Source organism: Netta rufina (assembly GCF_964035555.1).
Source record: "Netta rufina genome assembly, chromosome: 19".
Classification (NCBI taxonomy): domain Eukaryota; kingdom Metazoa; phylum Chordata; class Aves; order Anseriformes; family Anatidae; genus Netta; species Netta rufina.
In genome coordinates, this window is record NC_140143.1 from 2,610,472 (window position 1) to 2,629,391 (window position 18,920).

At 45.8% G+C, this 18,920-nt stretch overlaps 1 protein-coding gene across 2 annotated transcripts in view; it reads left to right on the forward strand.

Moving 5' to 3' along the window:
* ABCA5 (ATP binding cassette subfamily A member 5) overlaps positions 1 to 17,525 on the forward strand; it is a 31,803-nt gene extending 14,278 nt beyond the window's left edge. The window contains exons 16-40 of one of the 2 annotated variants that reach the window (XM_084298475.1): positions 59 to 197; positions 361 to 451; positions 638 to 777; positions 2,257 to 2,376; positions 3,377 to 3,578; positions 3,832 to 4,001; positions 4,835 to 4,968; positions 6,072 to 6,209; positions 6,368 to 6,481; positions 6,841 to 7,011; positions 7,922 to 8,035; positions 8,284 to 8,421; positions 8,774 to 8,848; positions 9,363 to 9,454; positions 10,052 to 10,178; positions 10,307 to 10,424; positions 10,540 to 10,631; positions 10,783 to 10,958; positions 11,443 to 11,518; positions 11,604 to 11,698; positions 12,295 to 12,414; positions 12,597 to 12,746; positions 13,648 to 13,727; positions 13,989 to 14,044; positions 14,729 to 17,525. In XM_084298475.1, coding sequence (XP_084154601.1) covers positions 59 to 197; positions 361 to 451; positions 638 to 777; positions 2,257 to 2,376; positions 3,377 to 3,578; positions 3,832 to 4,001; positions 4,835 to 4,968; positions 6,072 to 6,209; positions 6,368 to 6,481; positions 6,841 to 7,011; positions 7,922 to 8,035; positions 8,284 to 8,421; positions 8,774 to 8,848; positions 9,363 to 9,454; positions 10,052 to 10,178; positions 10,307 to 10,424; positions 10,540 to 10,631; positions 10,783 to 10,958; positions 11,443 to 11,518; positions 11,604 to 11,698; positions 12,295 to 12,414; positions 12,597 to 12,746; positions 13,648 to 13,727; positions 13,989 to 14,044; positions 14,729 to 14,836 — 3,036 coding nt within the window. In that variant the 3' untranslated portion in view covers positions 14,837 to 17,525. Of the gene's footprint in view, positions 1 to 58; positions 198 to 360; positions 452 to 637; positions 778 to 2,256; positions 2,377 to 3,376; positions 3,579 to 3,831; positions 4,002 to 4,834; positions 4,969 to 6,071; positions 6,210 to 6,367; positions 6,482 to 6,840; positions 7,012 to 7,921; positions 8,036 to 8,283; positions 8,422 to 8,773; positions 8,849 to 9,362; positions 9,455 to 10,051; positions 10,179 to 10,306; positions 10,425 to 10,539; positions 10,632 to 10,782; positions 10,959 to 11,442; positions 11,519 to 11,603; positions 11,699 to 12,294; positions 12,415 to 12,596; positions 12,747 to 13,647; positions 13,728 to 13,988; positions 14,045 to 14,728 lie in introns of those variants that run through there. The other variant, XR_014618980.1, reaches the window with a different exon arrangement.
* Positions 17,526 to 18,920: the final 1,395 nt, after the last annotated feature.

The window sequence follows — 18,920 nt, forward strand, 5'->3', positions numbered from 1 at the left end:
TGAGGCTGCACCTTGCACACGGATATGGCCTTACAAATGCTTCTACTTTTGCACAAAGGTTTTGCTGCTGGATGAGCCGACTGCAGGCATGGATCCGTGTTCACGTCACATTGTCTGGAACCTCCTGAAAAACAGAAAACCAAATCGTGTGACGGTTTTCAGCACTCACTTCATGGACGAGGCAGATATCCTTGCTGGTGAGCCTTGCTGTGGCCCTGTCCATAAACGACAGTTGTGTTACTGAGCCTCAGGTGGTGCTTCTGCAGCCAGGGAGGCACCGTTACGTAAAGGGCTTACCTGGGTTCTGGAGCCTGTTGGCAGTCCTCTTGCTCAAAAGGCCTTCTTGATTTTTGTTTCCAGATCGTAAAGCTGTGATTTCTCAAGGGATGTTAAAATGCCTTGGATCTTCTCTCTTTCTGAAAACCAAATGGGGAATTGGCTACCGCTTGAGGTATTCTTTATGTGTGACTTCATCTATCTGTGTTTTCTTTGTAAATCAGTAAGACAGCACCCCTACCCCAAGAAGGACCCTTTTATCATCTTCTGATTGCTTGGTGCTCTGCAGGCTAATCTTTCTGATCTGGGCATCAGGACAAAAGCCACCTTTTTAAAACCAGTTTCTTGTGTGTTTTCATAGCATGCACATTGATGCCTATTGCAACACAGAAGCTACAACCTCGCTGATCAGACAGCACGTACCCACAGCCAGCCTGCTCCAAGAGACCGACCAGCAGCTCGTGTACACCCTGCCGCTCAAGGACATGGACAAGTTTGCAGGTATTGGTGTAGGGTGGGATGGCCATCAAAGGGAAATCCATCAAGCCTGGCTGTAGCCTGCAGTACTTGTCAAACTGTCATTTCTGCATTTGTGCATTTATACAAGCTTTTTGGGGGGCTATGGTTTGGCTCAAGATCAGTCAGTGAGGTCTTTGCTTTAGCTCTCATCAGTTTCTCAGGCAGGCAAAGACCTCATTGCGTTCCTCAGGGGGCTGTGGTACAGATGCTGGTGAGATGCCTGTAGCAGAAACATGAAAAGACCCTGTTGTCCAAGAGTCCTGTTGTCTGGCACAAGCATCTTCTTACTGCAGAACATTTCAGTGACCAGGGCTGGCCTCCAGCAGGAAGCCAGTAAGTCCTACAATAATCCCCCTTGTTGTGAGCCACAAAGAGCATCGTGGCCCTGCACTGAAATTCACTGTTGAGAGAGAGAGTGTGGAACAAATGTGTTAGTTTCACTAGATGGCAGCAATTATCTGATTTTAATTGTACACAGCACTCCTTGTTTGTTTCCCGGAAGAAAATGGAAGAAACAGTGTGTCCTTTTCACTGTTGGAAAAGCTAAGGGGGAATCAATATGGATGTGATTGCAGCTCATATTTCATAAATGCCCTTTTCCCGTTACATTTAACTAGTAAATAATTTATTAGCTTTACCTTTAGCAGTCACTGTTCGTACTTTTCAAAAAGAAACATCTTTATGCAAGACTGATTCAGTTCCCCCAAACTGTTTTAAGGAGAAGTCGAAGCTAGGATGTGCCTCAGCAATGGAGGCAGGAGCAACTGGGGAGACCTGGCGAGTGTTGTTGGGTGTCCAGCAACTCTTCCCATTTTATGAGTCTGTTTTCCTTCAGTGAGGCATTGGCTCTGAAGTTCCTCATTTTGTCAAGTGCTTCGCTTCATAGGACTGGCAAGAGCCTGGTAGTGGTTTTTGCCCTGAGGCACTAATAAGTGCTCTCTCTGTGAACATAATTTTGGTCTCCAAGCTATGCATGTCATCCAGGATCCCCTGCCTAATTAAGTTGGCTTTGCAGAACTGGGTGACTTTTTTTTTTTTTTTTTTTTTTTTGAATGTGCAATTATTCAGTTGTTTCGGGTTTTTGGTAAAATCTCTTTGTACCTGAGCACAGATCTAGGTGGGATGAGCTCTCCTGCTGTGCTGTGCCCAGGAGAAGGGGCTCTTGGAGCCAGCCAGGAGGCAGTGCTGAACTCGAGAGAATGCTGATGTGGTTTTCTTACACCACACACCACGTTTTCTGTACCTGACCACATAGGATGAAAAGTGTTGTGCTAAAATGAGCCTATCCCCACCTTGGCTCTTGTGCCATGACCTGTGTCTTCAAGATGAAGTAGCCACATTTACACGCTATGGTCTTGAAGGCTTAGAGATGCAGAGCACTTCTGGCTTGCTTGAAGATCTCTCGGGAGGACAATGTTATCCTGTCCCAGAGCAACCAGTGTGCTTCACTTCTGTCTGCAGGCTTGTTTTCTGACCTCGACACCCACTCCCATTTGGGCGTTATTACTTACGGTGTTTCCATGACGACTCTGGAGGATGTCTACCTGAAGCTGGAAGTTGAGGCAGAAATCGATCAAGCAGGTGGGACGGCCCATGGTATTTTCCTGTTCTCCCTTGTATTTGGTTTAGTACAAGGTAGTGTAGATGTTGCTGTGCCGCGTCGCTGCTAGGAGGCTTGCTATGAAGGTAGGAATTAAAAATGCCTGGTGGCACAGGGCACCTCAGGCCTTGCATTATCTCAGGTTTTTGAAATATTTATCAGGAAAAACACACACAAGCTGTGAGCTGGGTGGAGAGAAATTCTGGGAGGATGAAGAGAAAAGGCTTTTTGGTGCTGTCTCTGCAACGATTTAATTTTCATACAGTGAACTTACATCTCACTTCTTTGCTTCACAGCTGCACTTCTTATGTCTATCTTTTTATAATGTGCTCTATTTACCTCATGGAGCTTACTTTGAATAAATTCATGATATAAAATTCATTTCCAGCCTTCTAGGTGAGCAGTAATATTGGTAGCCTGCACGTAAGGCTGAAGCTGAGCTTGTCTTTCTCCCCTTCCTTTAAATTTCATCCAGATGAAAAGCTGGGACCGCTGACTGTTACTGCAGAGCTGATCAGATCTTCTGATGTCAGCTGTGAAGTGTTGAAGCTGCTTTTATCTTTTTAGAGCTTTTTGCAATGCAGAGTAGTAAACTATCCACACTGCAAAGTTTTTGAGTGGGTGTAAGGGGCTTTAACAGCTGAGTGTGCTGATGCTGAGTAATGCAGGTATGTACCTGGGCTGATGTAGTGGAGCTAAAGCAAGGCTGCACCGTCTGAGTGTTTGTAGGCTATCAGTTTTGCTCTCCCCAGGGCAGAAATCTGTATCATCTGCCTTCAGTGTCTGATCTGTGTGCTTTGGGGTACATTAGTATCATTGGCCTTGGGGCTAAATTGAGAGCCCAGGGAGGGATGAGGTGATTTCTCAATAGCAGCGGTCAAGAATTGACTTCAGCAAAGCTTCCTCCAGACCTACGATCTCAAACCATGTAGCCCTGTCAGAGCAGCCCAGTCCATACCCTTTTACTCTCTTCTGTTCCAGATTACAGCGTGTTTAATTCCCAGCAAGTGCAGGAGGAGGCAGACACAAAGTCACTCGATGACATGGAGCAGAGCCTCCTGATGCTCTCAGAGACCAGGTCGCCCCCAATGAGCCACGCAGCCCTGTGGAAGAAGCAGGTTTCCACCATAGCAAAAGTTCACTTCCTTAGTCTCAGGCGAGAAAATAAGTGTGTCAGAGTGATGTAAGTATTGAGGCTTTTTGGTCCGTACACAAAAATCTCAAAACCTGTTTGAATGACAACAGGGAAGAGGCAGGATGCAATTTAATTATTGTTTGTAGTCACATTTAAACATAACCAAGTGTGAGGCTGTTCATTGCTGTTGAATAGCTGCATTTTGGGGTGAGGGAGATGTTGTTTTAATAGACGTGCACATCAACTGGGCCTGCATTTGCTGAATTTTAATAAAACCAAACCTTTTCTTTTTTGCTTTCAGGTTGTTGCTTTTTCTGATTTTCCTTGTCGTTCAGATCTTGTTGTTTCTCACGCACCACTACATCAAAAATTCAATAGCTCCTGTCAGACTCTCCCCGGATTTGTACTTGCTGAAGCCTGGGGAGGAATATCACAAGTACAGGAGTCGGCTGCTGCTGCAGAACTCCACAGGTAGGGGAGGGAAGGGGCTCTGCAGGGCTGGCTGCTGGCTGCTGCATCCCCTGGGGTGAGGAAGGGAAGGTGCAGGATGGGGGGAAAGGTGGCGGTTGCAACCTTCTGGGTTCAAAACAACTTTCCTTGAAGTGAATCCAAATCAAGCATTTCCAAGTGGCCAGACACGGTAGAGAGTGAGAATCCTCTGTGTTGTGTGGTTCACTTCAGAGATCTCCCACCTTCTCCTGTGTGTGGTGGTGCTGTGCTCCCTGCACAAAGATGATCTGTGTGAAGGAGCTGGGCACAGAGACACTTGGATACATCGGCATTAAAATCCTGCTACAAAGCGCTTTGTAAAATTCCTTTCTGTTTCAAATGGAGATGTTTTAAAAATGGCTAGCAGCAATCTGGGCAGTAGAAATAAACATCTTATTGAGCTCTCGGGAATTTGTACATAATACGCTTTCAGTCCTCCAGATACTGCATCAAAGCGCCTCTGATTTCTGTCTGTTAGCTAATTCTCTGTGCAGCTGAAACGCTGGGTAACCTGATGATGCTCCTTGGCACCTCTGCTTCCAACTGTTGCATTTGGCCTGTGCGACTTAATTGTGTAAAATAACCGAGTGTTTCCTGAGCTCTGGGGAGGCTGCGGAGGGGGAAGCAGAGACAAAAACATCTGCGGTGCTCAGAACAGCAGAGGACTCTCTTTAGCGGGCACGTGTAATGAAAGGGTGGTTGCTATCATATGGTTAGATCAGGGAGAAGACTGCAGCACTGCTGACTTGAAAACACATCAATAATTTTGTGTAAAACACTGCAAGCTGGTGATGTCTTTTTCTGTCTCTTACCAGACTCGGATATTGATGACATTGTCCACTCTCTCGGGAGCCTGAACGTCCTGGTGGAGATGTTCAATGACAGCGACTACGTTTCAGCTGCACCTCACAGTGCAGGTTTAAATGTGTTCGACCTTGAATCCAGACAGGTGAGACAGACAGACAGACAGATCTGCTCGGTCATATCCCAGAGCAGCTGGCCAGGGGCTGGTTTTGTTGCTCTGTCCTGAAAGGCAGGCTCGGGGTGAGCCTGATGAGGTTGATGCTGATTGTTCACTTGAGGTGGTAGGGTTGAAATTTCATCTCTGCTGTTTGTGTGAACATTTGGGGACCACTCTGTGTATTGAGGATCTGGGTTGTTTTCAATAAGGAGATCAAATTTTTAAACGTCCAAAGTATTGAATTATATAATCAAATAATGTCATATAATATTGCTTATGCAAGAAGCCTGCAAAGAGGACTTGTAGAGGACTGGAAATATGCTCAAAATAAATTCATTCTTTCATAATGATAATTATGGTAGGTTAATAAAACTTCCATTCCTCTTCTTTCCTCACAAACACACAAAAAGCCAAGAGAAATATTTTACTTCACAAGAGACCTGGCATATGAACTTATTCCTTACTTGCACTGGCTGAATTACACAATTTGACAGAAGTATAATTCCATGGTGCTCTCATGTGTAAAGAAGAATGAGTATCTTGGACTGGAATTATTCATTTCACAATGGTCACTGAAGGAGTGTCAGGATGATTTGAATATCAGGGTTGTATTTAATTTCCAACAAAGGAAATGCTTTGCAGTATGCCAGCTCTATCTCTTGTTCCCTTTTTTGTTTTGTTGTTGTTGCAACTACTAATAGCAGTGTGACAGTGCAGTCCTTAGCTAACATAAATTTTTGTCTGTTTTTAAAATGCATTAGCAAGAACTTATGAGTGCAGATCCTTGTGTATTTTGTTTTTCAGGCTGTAATTGGCTGGAGCATCATTTGTCAGAGTGTAACAGTTGCATAAAACATTTTGAGGATTTATTCCAAATAATTTGTTCTCTATGAACATGACTGTATTATTGAATTAGGTTTTGTGTTCTAACCACTCTGAGCAGCACAGAGCTTCCTGCAAAGCATGAAAGCATGTCATGCAGAGATTTTTTTTTTATCATTGTTCAGGTTTAATTAAGCCCACAGGAGAGCCTTTTCAGGGCGTTACCCTTCAGGCAGACTAATTAATGTAACAAATACTTCTCTTTCCAGAACTATGTTTTCACAATCGTATTCAACAGTACCATGGTGCATGCCGTGCCAGTTTTGATGAATATTGTCAGCAACCTACTGCTGCGCACTCTGAACGTAAGCGAGAGCATTCAGATATGGAGCAACCCCTTCATCCAGGTGAGCAGGGCTGGGGACAGCTCGCAGCAGGCAGCAGAGCTGGTGCTGAGGTGGGCTCAAGAACTCATGCTTTTGCACTCCCAGTCGTGTTCCAATCATAAGTGCATTTTTTTCCCCACACGCGCTCTATTATTGAAGAAATCTGATGTATATTTCAGGATCTTCCAGATACTGTTTTCAAACTGGAGATCTATTTCGAAGCTGTGCTGCTGGGAATCATTGTCACGGGCATGCCACCCTATTTTGCCATGGAGAATGCAGAAAACCATAAGGTAAACTTCTGGGTGTGGATTTGTAGACACACAGGATCTTAAAAATCTTGGGATTTTTTGGAAAGATCTTCAGAGGTGTTTTAAGTAGTATCCTTTGCCTTGCGAGGCACAGGGCAGCCAGAGCAGAGCAGGAGTGACTCCGGTGTTGGTGGCATTGGGTAGAGCAGGTTTCAGAAAAGCCCTTTGGCTTTCTGTGGAAATGTTACATGCTTTGGCAGCTAGGATCAGCAACAAGTGGGCGATGTGCTTCTACATGTATACAATGTCCATGTAAAAGTGGTGAGTCAGATCAAGAAATGAGAGCCCACCCATGTACCAATACAGATGACCATCGTGGGCATTTTCTTTTCCTGTTGCAGATCAAAGCATACACACAGCTGAAAATAGCAGGGCTTTATCCATCCGCTTACTGGGTGGGCCAAGCTGTCGTTGACCTCCCGCTGTTCTTCTCCATCCTTGTCCTGATGATAGGCAGTCTCTTTGCCTTCCACTATGGCATCTATTTCTACGTTGGCAAGTTCATGGCTGTGGTGAGTGTGGTGGGGACCTGAGGACACACAGGGGTGCAGGGGCTTGGTTCTGTTACTTTCCACAAGCATTTATTTTTATTAGATGGTTCAGCAGGGTTTTCCAAAACAATGTATACAGAAAATGCCTGATCAGGGTTCCTGGTGCAGAGGCACCAGCCTGAACGTACCAAAGGCAAAACCTCTTCTTCCCCTGAGGGGGGAGGGGGGAAGTATTTAGGGTTTAACTGAGAACCAGAATAAAACAGAGCTTTAAATTACCAGAACCTTCCAAGGAAGTGCACTGTCATTCTTTGCTCAATTTGCTCTGCGCTGTTGCTGCCATTTGATAATTGCGCCGCTTGCATCAACACTCTGCTAATGACAAGGTTGCGGTGACTTTGAACACAGACCAGCTCCGCAATGAATTGCAGCATATGCATAAACTAAGGAGGCTACAAGCCATCATATCTTTTATAGTCGGAGCTGGCTTTTCTGAAATCTTAGCTGTAATTGAGAAGAATTGGATTTTCCCAGTTTCTTTCCCAGAATTGGTAGCTCTGCGCTAATCAGGTTTGGGGTGTGACCGTTGTGCTGCAGGGCTGGTCTGTTACTGCTGCATCCATCCCTTGTTCTGATTGTTGCAAAAATGCTAACGTTGATGGAGGGCTTGGTAATATTTCTTAAAATCATCAGGTTGATATGTATGGGAGCCTGTGTTTTTTGTTTTGTTTTAAATAAAAGCAAGAGGAAATACAGAAAACATGGAACTACATTCAAGGGCGTTCCTACCTATGCATCTATTTCTGTATTTAATGACACATGCTGTACCCAGAATCATGTACAACCCTAAAATAACATCGGCTGATAAACATACAAAAATAAAATGGGTTCATACTGCACGCTTCCTGAGAAACCTTTCTTGTCTCTGCAGCTTTTTTGCCTGATCGGCTACGTCCCGTCAGTCGTGCTGTTCACTTACGTCGTCTCCTTCACATTTAAAAAAGTCCAAAATACAAAAGAATTTTGGTCATTTATATTCTCAGTGGTGAGTAACTTTCCCTCAGCTTTGGTTAACTGGGAGGCCTGATTCTCTCCAAAGCCACGCCAGCCTTTCCAGCCTGGTCATTTCATTGTGTCCTTACTGCACAAGAAATCGAGTATTTCCCAATGTTTCTTTATTACTGACATATACTAAATGATAAAAGCTTTAGAAATATGCCTCAAATTAAGTAACGTACTCTTTTAGAGCCAGAATTGAATGAAAATGGAATTTTTTTTCTTTGTTTTGTATAGGCAGCTTTGCTGTGTACGGTTGTCACCGAAGTGGCCTTTTTTCTGGATTTTTACACAGTGACCACCACCCTGCATTATGTCTTCTCCATCTTCATTCCCATCTATTCCCTTATCGGCTGTCTGATCTGTTTCATAAAGGTAAGGACACAAAGCAGATGCTCTCCAGAGTGCTTACAAATGGCTGGAATCGGGTGGGCACCTTTAAATATGTGACTGGGACCTGCATAGTGCCATCAGTAGCCAGTTACTGCATGAAGAAGGGCAGCTGCTGGCAAAAAGTCACCTTTTTCCTGCAAGCAGAGTGTTGAAAGACACAAGTCTACCATTAAATATCAAAAGGAAAACCATGTGCTGCTCAGCCTGTGGGGCTGGGCTGGTTTGGCACATTGATCCGGATCTGCACAGAGCTCACAGGGTAAAGCGCAATGCAGAATACACGGTCTCTGGTAGGTAATTATTTTCTTAAACAGGGTTTTTGTTGCATTGTTAGGTCTCGTGGACAGACAAACAGAAGAATGGAGAATACCATGACCCATGGGACAGGCTCCTGGTGGCAGTTATAGCAGTAAGCATCATTATTTGCCATAGAGAATTGGTAACTCCAGCTGGGAGACCCCTTTTTTTTGGGCATCTGCATTAGTAAAAAATTGATCTAATGCTCAGCATCTGTGGGGTCTGCTGCTTTGCAGGCTATTGCAGCAGAACAGTATCAGTAAAACTTGCTGTACTTACGAACTCAATATCTCCTGCTTCAGTAGAGTTACTAACAGTGCTGTTATTAATTCTGGTTATTATGGGAGTCCATACCAATGGAGGACAGAGCAGGGGACAGTCTGTCTCTCTCCTAGAAGCCAAGCAATTGCCATTAAATCAAAGCAGACTTTCTCTTTACTGCCAGCTCTTTGTGGCTAAAGCAGGGACATAAGAATATATTTCATCTTCTCAGAGCCATCAGCATTTCTGTGGTGAAGATCTGGTGCTTCTCGTCACACCGGTGGGGCTGCCTATAGGGCCACCTGTAGGATCTCCATCCCCGGAGGGCTAGCAGTGCTCTGACAAATGACTTCTATTTGTTTTAGCCCTATTTGCAGTGTGTTGTGTGGCTCTTCCTGCTGCGATGTTTTGAGGTGAAGAACGGAGGGAGGACAATTCGGGAGGATCCGTTTTTCAGGTGTGTTTCTCTATTGAGTAGACTTTTAAAAAGGAGTAAGTCCAAGGAAGCAGTTCTTAAAAATCATGCAGGTGGTTGAACTGCAATACGTAGCATACAGTTATGGGGGATAGTGCAGCTTTTGCTTCCTTTTGAGTTATCTTTATACAGAATTACAAATTTTGAGGGCAATCCTACTTAAAAATAAGGTTAATAAGGGGATTTCAATGCCTCCTCTGATAATGTATAACCAGGGTCACAGCTGTGAGTGCCCACCAGCAGGAGGGTGAGCAGCACTGCAGGGGCAGCAGTGACTTGCTTCCAGCGAAGCAGAGCTGCTGCTTGCTTTGCAGCCATGAACTTCCCTTCCCACTGCATCATCAGAGATGGATGTTCTAACAAAGAGCTCAGCGTTAAAATGGCATAATTGCACACACTGACAGCTCCTTCAACTCTTTTGGGGCTTCTCGGATGCGCAGCATAAACACATTACTCCGAGGTTTGGCAAGCGCAAAAGCTTTCTGTATCAACCGGAGAGCAAATCTGGATTGATTTCTCAGAAAGCTTTGCTCCACCGGAATGCTGAGCGCAGGCCTCGTGCTGTTTTCTTCCCCTTAGAAAATGCTTCACAAAAGTCAAAACCTGGAAGCTGCCGGATGCCCCGCGTGATGAGAACGAAGATGAAGATGTGAAGGCGGAGAGGCTGCGGGTGAAGGAAGCGCTGAGCAACCCCAATAGCGAGGAGGTAACGCTGCAGCCCCAAACCCCAAATTCAGTGGCTGCTGGGGGCTGCAGCCACCACGGGTCATGGGGACATGGTTTCCGTGCAGAGCGTGCCAGAGCATCACTGTTCCTTCCTCTCTCCTTTCTTAGATGCCAGCGATTGTGGTCAGCAGCCTGCACAAGGAGTATGATGAGAGGAAGGAGTTCCGTCTAGGGAGGAGAATAAAGAAAGTGGCAACAAAACACGTCTCTCTCTGCGTGAGGAAAGGTTCGAGTTGGATCGTTTGCTGTTGAGCTGCCTCAGTTACAAAACCGACTCTTGGTTTTGTGAATTAATTTGTCTGACCTCACAGGCAGTGTTTTGTGTGTTGTCCTGCCCTTAGGAGAAATACTGGGATTATTAGGACCCAACGGAGCTGGGAAGAGCACGTTAATTAACATGCTTGTTGGAGAGGTTGAGCCGACCAGCGGGCAGGTATATCCTTCCTACAAACCAAACAGAAAGTGAATCCATGCTTAACATTTGTCATTACTGCTGCCCTTCCTGAGTGTCTTTTGCTAAGTCTTCAACAAAACCAGCTCTAAAACTGACAATATTATCGACTGAAGCTGTTGTACTTCTGCAGGTTCTGATGGGAGATTATTCTTCCGGAGTGAACAGCGACGATGACTCGGTTAAATTCGTGGGGTACTGTCCTCAAACTAATCCACTGTGGCCAGATATTACACTGCAGGAACATTTTGAAATTTATGGCGCTATCAAAGGCATGAGTCAGACTGATGTTAAGGAAGTTGTAAAACGGTAAGTAGTTTATTATAGAAACATTTGAGGTTTTAACTGTTTTGGTGTTTTTTTTTCACTTTTCCTAACGCAGTATTTTTTTTATTTGAGTTTATATTCAGATCATTTTAGCAAATTCATCAAGTTTTAGTTTGTAGCTTAGGAGATAAAGATTAAACCGCACAAAATTCAATTGTTTTTTGTATTTTATTATTTCTAAAAAACTGTGAAATGCCAGTGACAGCCTTGGCAGGGGCTGCGAGGATGGGGAGGCCAAAGCTTGGAGCCATGTCTGGGTTGTCAACACATGGTTCCACTGGGACACAGGGCCTGTGACAGGCAGAAGCGCCCAGCTCTGATGCTGCTAATTGCTTTGCTTTTTCTCTACAAATATTTGTAATTGAGTTCTTAAATGGGACTGATTGCTTCCAGTGTGATGAGAGGAAAGCTGAACCATCACACCCTGTGTTACCTGGGCTTTTCATGTCTGCTTCTCCTTCCACAGCATCTCAAGTGCCCTGGATTTAAAAGACCACCTGCAGAAGACAACGAAGAAGCTGGGAGTCGGGCTGAAACGCAAGGTATGGAATTGCTTCCAAAGCTGCCGTGGTGCCTGCTTGCAGGAGGCATCATGGCAATTACCCTGCTCCTTTGCCCTCCTTTCAGCTCTGCTTTGCCCTGAGCATGCTGGGCAGCCCGCGGGTGACGCTGCTGGACGAGCCTTCCACTGGCATGGACCCCAAAGCCAAGCAGCACATGTGGTGAGTGCCGTGCTGGCAGGGGGCTCCTGTCCGCTTGGGAATTGGTCCTGGGGAGCAGCCCCATCACTGCTGATGCTACCAGCTGGGGGGCAAGATGCACACCCCCTGTGTCCTCTCCTGGAACTGCCCCGGGGTGAAAAGCATGGAAGTCAGGAGAAAGAGATCTTCAAAGTAAAGGAATACAAGGAGTATGAGATTTGAGTCATCTTTCTTAAAAAAAAAAAAAAAAAAAAAAACCCTCAGTGGGACACCTTGCTCTGCCATTAGTCCACAAACCAACCCCAGGGCTGCAGGGAGTCACTGCACACCTAACGGGAGAGGAGAAATGTAATATGCAGAGCATGGACACTTGGTGTTGGGACAGTCTGCCTGTGCACCTCTCCGCAAAACACTGACATTCAGCTGTCTTTGACCAGGACAGTTGAAAAACCTCAGCAACCAGAAGGAAACAAAGACTGAATTTGTTTTTCTATAACAGCAGCGTTATTTGATGATTCCCCTCCCAGTATCTTCCTAGCATTTTATGCCCAGTGTTGTTTTTTGCTGTTGCTTCAGTAGTGTCCTGGTTGGGAATTCCTTTTTTTCCTGTTTTGTAGGCGGGCAATTCGAGCAGCCTTTAAAAACAAGGAGCGAGCAGCTATTCTGACCACGCACTACATGGAGGAGGCAGATGCTGTGTGCGACCGCGTGGCCATCCTGGTGGCCGGGCAGCTCAGGTACTGCTGGCGGTGGGAAATGGGGCAGCTGCTGGCCATGGAGCCTTGTTCTAAAAATTAGGCAACAATTGTCCCAACCTGGAACAAAATTAAGTGTGTGGAAAGGGGCTGTTAGATGTTAGTCTGCTTTTTTGAGCGTGGTGTAAAGCATGTACCACCTTTTCTCTCTCTGCCATTGGTAGGTGTATAGGCACTGTTCAACACCTGAAGAGTAAATTTGGCAGAGGATACTTCTTGGAAATGAAATTAAGGGAAACACCTGATGTACAGCAGCTGGAGTATCTGCAGAGGCAGATTCTGCACATCTTCCCCAATGCAAATCGCCAGGAAAGGTAATGTTTAACAAATAAGCAGAGAACATTGAGCTTAATACAAGTCTCTGATTTCTCAGCAGCTCATCAGTAATGAGTAAGGAATGCCATAATGCTAACATTGACAAAAAAATTCCCATACAGCTTAAAAAATGTTTTGCAAGTCAGCAAACCCAAAGTGTTTGTGCCACTGACTAGGGCCAAGCATCTGAATCATGTGTGCAAAAGTGGCATAGCAGAAGCAAAACCAGATTTCTGCATAACTGTTGCGTGATGGCTTCCTTCTCTGTCATCCTGGAAATGGGATGAATTCTGAGGCACAGAATCCCTGCCCATAGCTGGAAACACTTGGTTGAACTGTGGGGACCTGGGGTTGAGGGTGGGTTGGTTGGCTTTCCCCCAGCAGCTTTGAATTCCTGGTGACTGCTGCTGAGGATGTCGGAAAGAGCACTGCAGGCATTGCACAAGGCACATCCTTCCCATGGGGGAGATTTGAAGGAGAGTTTGGTTTTCACAAGCCATTGTGCAGGGTAAAGCAGGTCCCTCTTCTGGAGCACTGGGTGCAGCGTGACCCCTGTCAGAGCTGGTGTGAAAGGCAAAACTTCATCGTTTAAGCCCTGGCAGGAGTTTTTGTGTGTCACTTTATAGGTAGAATATAAATGGCTGACTCTCAGCTGAAGGGCATAAAAAGCACCAAGCAGGCCCTGGTGAGTTTCAGCTGAAGCATCCCAACCAGGGTGCTCTCAAACGGGTTATAACCCCGCTGCTCTCCTGGAGCTGGGCCATCCCTCTTTTCTTGTGTGTGGACAACTCGTCAAAATGCCTCGAGTAGTCTTTAGTAAATGATTTAAATTTGTTCACTTGGATATTTGTATTTTTGCTTTTTACCTGAAGCTAATTTTATTTTGTTTGATTGTTTCAGTTTTGCTTCTATCTTGGCGTATAAAATCCCTAGAGAAGATGTACAGTCGCTTTCACATTGTTTTTCCAAGCTGGAAGAAGGTAACTAAGCACTTGCCACCCATCGTGTTTGGAAATCTTTCTGTCTCCCACAGCTGATGTGTTTCCCTTCATTCCACGTGCAGAGGCACGTTTGCATTTATGTTGAAAATCCATTTAATTTCCTTTTTTCTATTGCTGTTGCCATCCCTGTTTCTTGTGAAGCCAACAGTAAGCACATGTACCAGCTTAAATGCTTTAAATCCAGTTGTCTCAGATAGTGAAGTATGCTTAAATACGCTTTCTTTTGAATTCTTTTAACAGTAAAACACACCTTTAACATCGAGGAGTACAGCTTTTCTCAGGCAACACTGGAACAGGTATGTTGAAGCAAATGTTATTCCATGAAAGTAATCCATGCCAGGCTTAGGCATTAAAGTTTTCAGGATGGGGTTTCTATAGGGGTCTGGGGCAGATTAACTTCACGTCTACGGGCCCTAAGCCATGCATCCTTGTGGGCATCCCTGTACCCACAGCTGGAGCTCGGTGCCCAGCTCCAAGGGGCTGAGGCTGCTCCACTGGTGACTTCTCTGGTATTGGGAAAGTGGGGCTGTACTTCCCCAGAACATGAATTGGGACTTTCAGTTCCCCTTATTCCCGTTTTCCCCTTACATTTTAAAATAAGTCCGGCCAGATGTGCTGGCTAGAACAAAGAAAAAAATAATTGTGGCATTAGTGGAACTATCACTGTGATTTCTTAGAAAGATAGACATTGCTATTTTTTTATGAAAAGGGGGTAAAACTGAAGGTTATTATTGCTTAATCTGGATTAGTTACCACTGATGACAAATGCTTTCAGCTCGTATTTGGTGCAGCTTCCTTCCCAGTGTTTTGAGGTGGGAGGGTAGGAGCAAAGAGGAAAAAATCCAAAATACGAAAAACTTCCAAGTCGGATCTGCAGCAATATGTTCTGTATTTGTAAGGCTTTTACCGTAAATTGTCTTGTGACTGAGCGAGTTCCTCCAAGGAACCTGGCACATTCATCTCCCTTATGTCCCTTCAAGGTCTTTGTGGAGCTTGCTAGGGAGCAGGAGGAGGAGGACAGCAGCTTCGGCACCCTGAACAGCACGCTGTGGTGGGAGAGGACACAGGAGGACAGGGTCGTTTTCTGAGCCCCTCGCCATCCCGACGGCTCGCCGGGTTGCTGGTGCTTTGTGCAAGTGATGATCCCCTGCACCGTGTCGTGCTGGGGGAGCTGAGCTGCCAGGGCAGTATGTGGAAAGCATCTGGGGCAGGGAAGGAGAACGGCATTTGGGAACGCTGAGCATCCCGGCCCAAGCGGTACTGGTGGAAGCAGTGAGGATCCCCACCATTACTCTGCCTGTTGTGACATTCCTCCTCTGCTGCTTGGTTCCTGGTTCACACAGAGTGAGCAGACGCTGCCGGGACACTTGGGCATCTCCTGGCGTTGGTGCCTGCCCTGGTGGTACCGCTGCTAGCTGTGCTCTGACAACGCCGAGGTTGGGCTGCCCTCGCTGCAAGCTGGGCATTTGGGCAACGCCAGCTCCCCTGGAGCATCCTTCCCCTGCAGGCATCGCTGTCTGCCCAGCGAGGCTCCGTGCGTGTCCCCACGAGGTCCTATCCCCGTGGCTAATCCATCCCTGCTCACGCTTAGAAGATGCACCTGCTTTGGAGAGGGGGAAAATCGCTCCGGTGTAACCGTATTCACTGCAAGCAGGGTCCTGAAGGGTCCACAGGCTTAGCTTGGTGTCCAGCCAGCCTGGAACTGCTCACTTACAGCTGCAACCCAGCCCTTGTCAGCACTCGTGGTCCTTTCTGCTGCAGACTGGCAGGTGTGGCAGCACTGCTGTGTGTAATGCATGCACTGTAGGGTTAAACAAGGTACACAGAAGTGGATGCTCCCCCCCCCCTCCCCAGCTTGGTAAAAGTACAAAGACATAGCTGTGTAGTTATGGGATTTGCAGAAATGTGTTTCTAGTCCGTGTCAGAAACAGTCCAATTCTGTTGTGGGGTGCGACGTATCCTGCCGGCTGGGCTGGAGGCAGTCCCTTTAGCTGTTTCCATTCTTGGCGGTGAATCCATAAGCACATGCAACACGATATCCTAGTCCTTCCTTGTAGTGATCGCAGTAAGTAATGCCGTAGTGTGCTCAGCATAGCGTGCTTCATCCCAGCGTGGCAGTTTTCCATTCGCCTTCATAAACCCAAAAGAATAAGATCCCACTTCACAACCTCACACGTAGGAATCGTGCCTTTACTTTGCATAGAAGCACTACGAAGAGAAGAATACATAGTTCTTTATCCTAAGATCCAACAGATGTACGTTTAAAATATATTATTTTCTACACAAAGCTATCATCACTTTTTTTAGTTTTATATGTGAAATTGAAGATTAACTGTTCATTGTGTTCTGCAATGAACAAATTTAGTGATGCATTTTTATCAAAACACTGGCTTCATAAGTCATATCGATTGTGCGTCTTCACGTTAAAGTTAGAAAATACCTTTGCTTTTCTTGAGGAAATTCAGAAACCAAGGGTTAATGAGGACTTCTGTGGCCCAGCTGTTTGTACATAGTCTGTGTAATACTGGTTTTTCATCACGTTGACAGCCCAGATCTGTTTTCCTTTGTCATCATGCAAACGTTTCTCACCCCAGCACAGGGAGATGTGCAACTCTCACTTCTTCCTCCGTACCCTCAGGCTGCAGCTCAGGGTACAGATTTTGTTTTGCGGTGAAGCTTTGAGCCCTGGAGTTGTGGTAGCACCAGGACCATGACCTGAATTCGTCCTTTCTGCACATGCAGCCCCATTGCTGCCCTTTTCTAATTTTAGTCCTTTTCACCTAATAGGCTGTAAGGTAATTCTGTACAATGAGATTTCTGTCTGGGTAACATCATCCTATTTCACATAGTTTCTTATGTCTAACATTTCAAACAGACCCTATGAAAACTTTGTTAGCACCTGGAGTTCCTCAGCTTGGTTTTCCTGTTCCTCACCCCGGTGTAACCCAGGTGATGTGGCACTGTAGTTGTGCAACCTCCTGTATAAAGGATCTGGCACGTTGAGTTAACTTCATATGTGGGTGGGATCTTTTTGCTGTTGTGGCTTTGGCTTTCAATGTAGCATAAGGTGCCACCCCAAGACATCTCCGGAATTACAGTATACTGTAGAAAAAGTCTTCCAAAGTGTTAGATGATGTCTATAATTGCCAGAACAGGGAAAAAACATGCATAATTAAACTCTAGAATAACACGAGAAGTCTAAGATTTAATCCTGCAGATTAAGTCCCTTTGTTCAGCTGTTGTCAGTGATGTACCAAGTGCTGGCCATACGACCTGAGCCCCACTCTGTGCTGTAGGAAGTACAACACCTGGAAGAGGATGCAGCGTGGGGTTTGGGCTTGCTGTGGCCCTTGGGGCAAACCATCTTTCTTCGTGCTGCCTTTCCCAGGCATAATGATCCTTAGCTGCTTTGCAGGGATGTTGCGATGAGTAATTAGCCAGTGTATCCAGAAATCTGAAGATGCCTTTACTCTGTGGTCTTATTATAAGGATGTATTTTTATATGGAGGAATTTAATGTGTCTGATTTCGTTCACATTACCAAGAAAACCCGTATTTAAAAACATCTGTGCAGTGAGTAAACCCTAATCTAGCAGACATACAGTGTTCTGGTAGCAGGAAACAGCAGGTTGTGGGTCTAAACATGTTTGTAACACTCCTGATGTCACAGTCAGGCACTTTGAATCATTTGCAGTTGATTTACTACTTTTATTTTTTTTCCTATTTTACCATTCTGCTCTATTTGTAAAGTTGAGGTTTTCCATTTTCCAGCAGAAAGAACTACCAAAATAAAGATGGATTGGATTGTTAAGTGCTTGTCTTTCTATTATGCATGTGTTTTTCTGCCCTAGAAGTAGGGGCACTGGCTCAAAAAACCCAGAGCGCAGCGCACCGTGCAGGTGAGTGCGCGGCATTCAGCACGGCTGAAGCCTTCAGGGTTATTTTATTGCAGGGACTAAGATCATGTTTTTAATTGAATTCAGGGAATTGTGGTGTTGCAACACTTGGGATTCAACAGCGCGAAGTTGTCGTGTTTCACAGCCAGATCGATTCGGCCCCGATCCGGGCTGTTGCTAAAAGTGACCCCGCAGCAGCTGCGCGCTGCTGGCACGCGGAGCTGCGCATCTGCGGCGATGAATCATCTTCATCCACTTAAAATGCACCCCACCAAGAAAAGTAATTCATTTTTCCGGCTGGATCCGTGCCCAAGACAGGCTCACTGGGTGGCTGGATGGGTGCTCGCTGCAGGCGAGGAGCAGCGAAGGGCTGAGGGTGATGGGTTGGGAGGAGGAGGAGGAGGGGAAGGTCATCCACCTCCAGCCCTGCGGGTCAGTTAAGGACATAATGAAATGAAAAGCGGGGTGTGCCTGTGGCAGGGAGGAAAACAACCCCAAAGAAATTTAATCTCAATTTAGTCAAAGTTCCCAGGTTTTCATACTAGTTTGTGTTTAATGGTGTCCTAAGGGCAGCATGCCTTTTTTCTTTATTTTTTTTAAGTGTCTTCTTTAAAGCTGAAAAATGAATTAATTTCCCTGTAATGTTTCCTTAAAAGATCTTCAGAAAGTCCCTAATTCAGTATGTTGATTTTTCTCCTTAGTGAAAAGTTTCTTGGAGCTTTCAGTTCTCTTTTTCTTCCCCAAAACAAGTTGCTTCAAGCATCATCTTCGCAGCACCCGTCCCCAGCATCTCTCCTGCCCTGGTAGACACGGGCGGGCTGATGCCAGCCTGGCTTTGAGCCTTCCCCCCTAAGGAATCCTGTGCAGCAAGTGCCTGGAGACCTTGTGAGCAGCCCTTTGAGGTTCTTTGGGCTCCCTTGTTCCTCTCCAGTGGCACCATGAAGGGCTGCCTTGAGCAGGAGGCCAGCAGCAGCACCCATGCGGGATGGGAAACCCAAAAGCACGCTCACAGCAGGCATCCCCTCTGTATTAAAATGTGTTTTCTGTACATAACCTGCAAGCATGCTAGGGGTCTGCTTTGTGCTGGGTACAAGTGCACTATAGCACAGAGGATGTGCTTATAATTTTTATTTTTTTTTCGGTGAATTTACTGAAAATGAGCTGTGCATCCCTGCTGTGCCTTCCGCTGCTCCTCTCCTAAGTGGGCTCATTCCATGAAATTAAATGAATTGGCAGCCACAGAAGAGCTACAGCCCCTTGTTAAGCAACAACCAGGC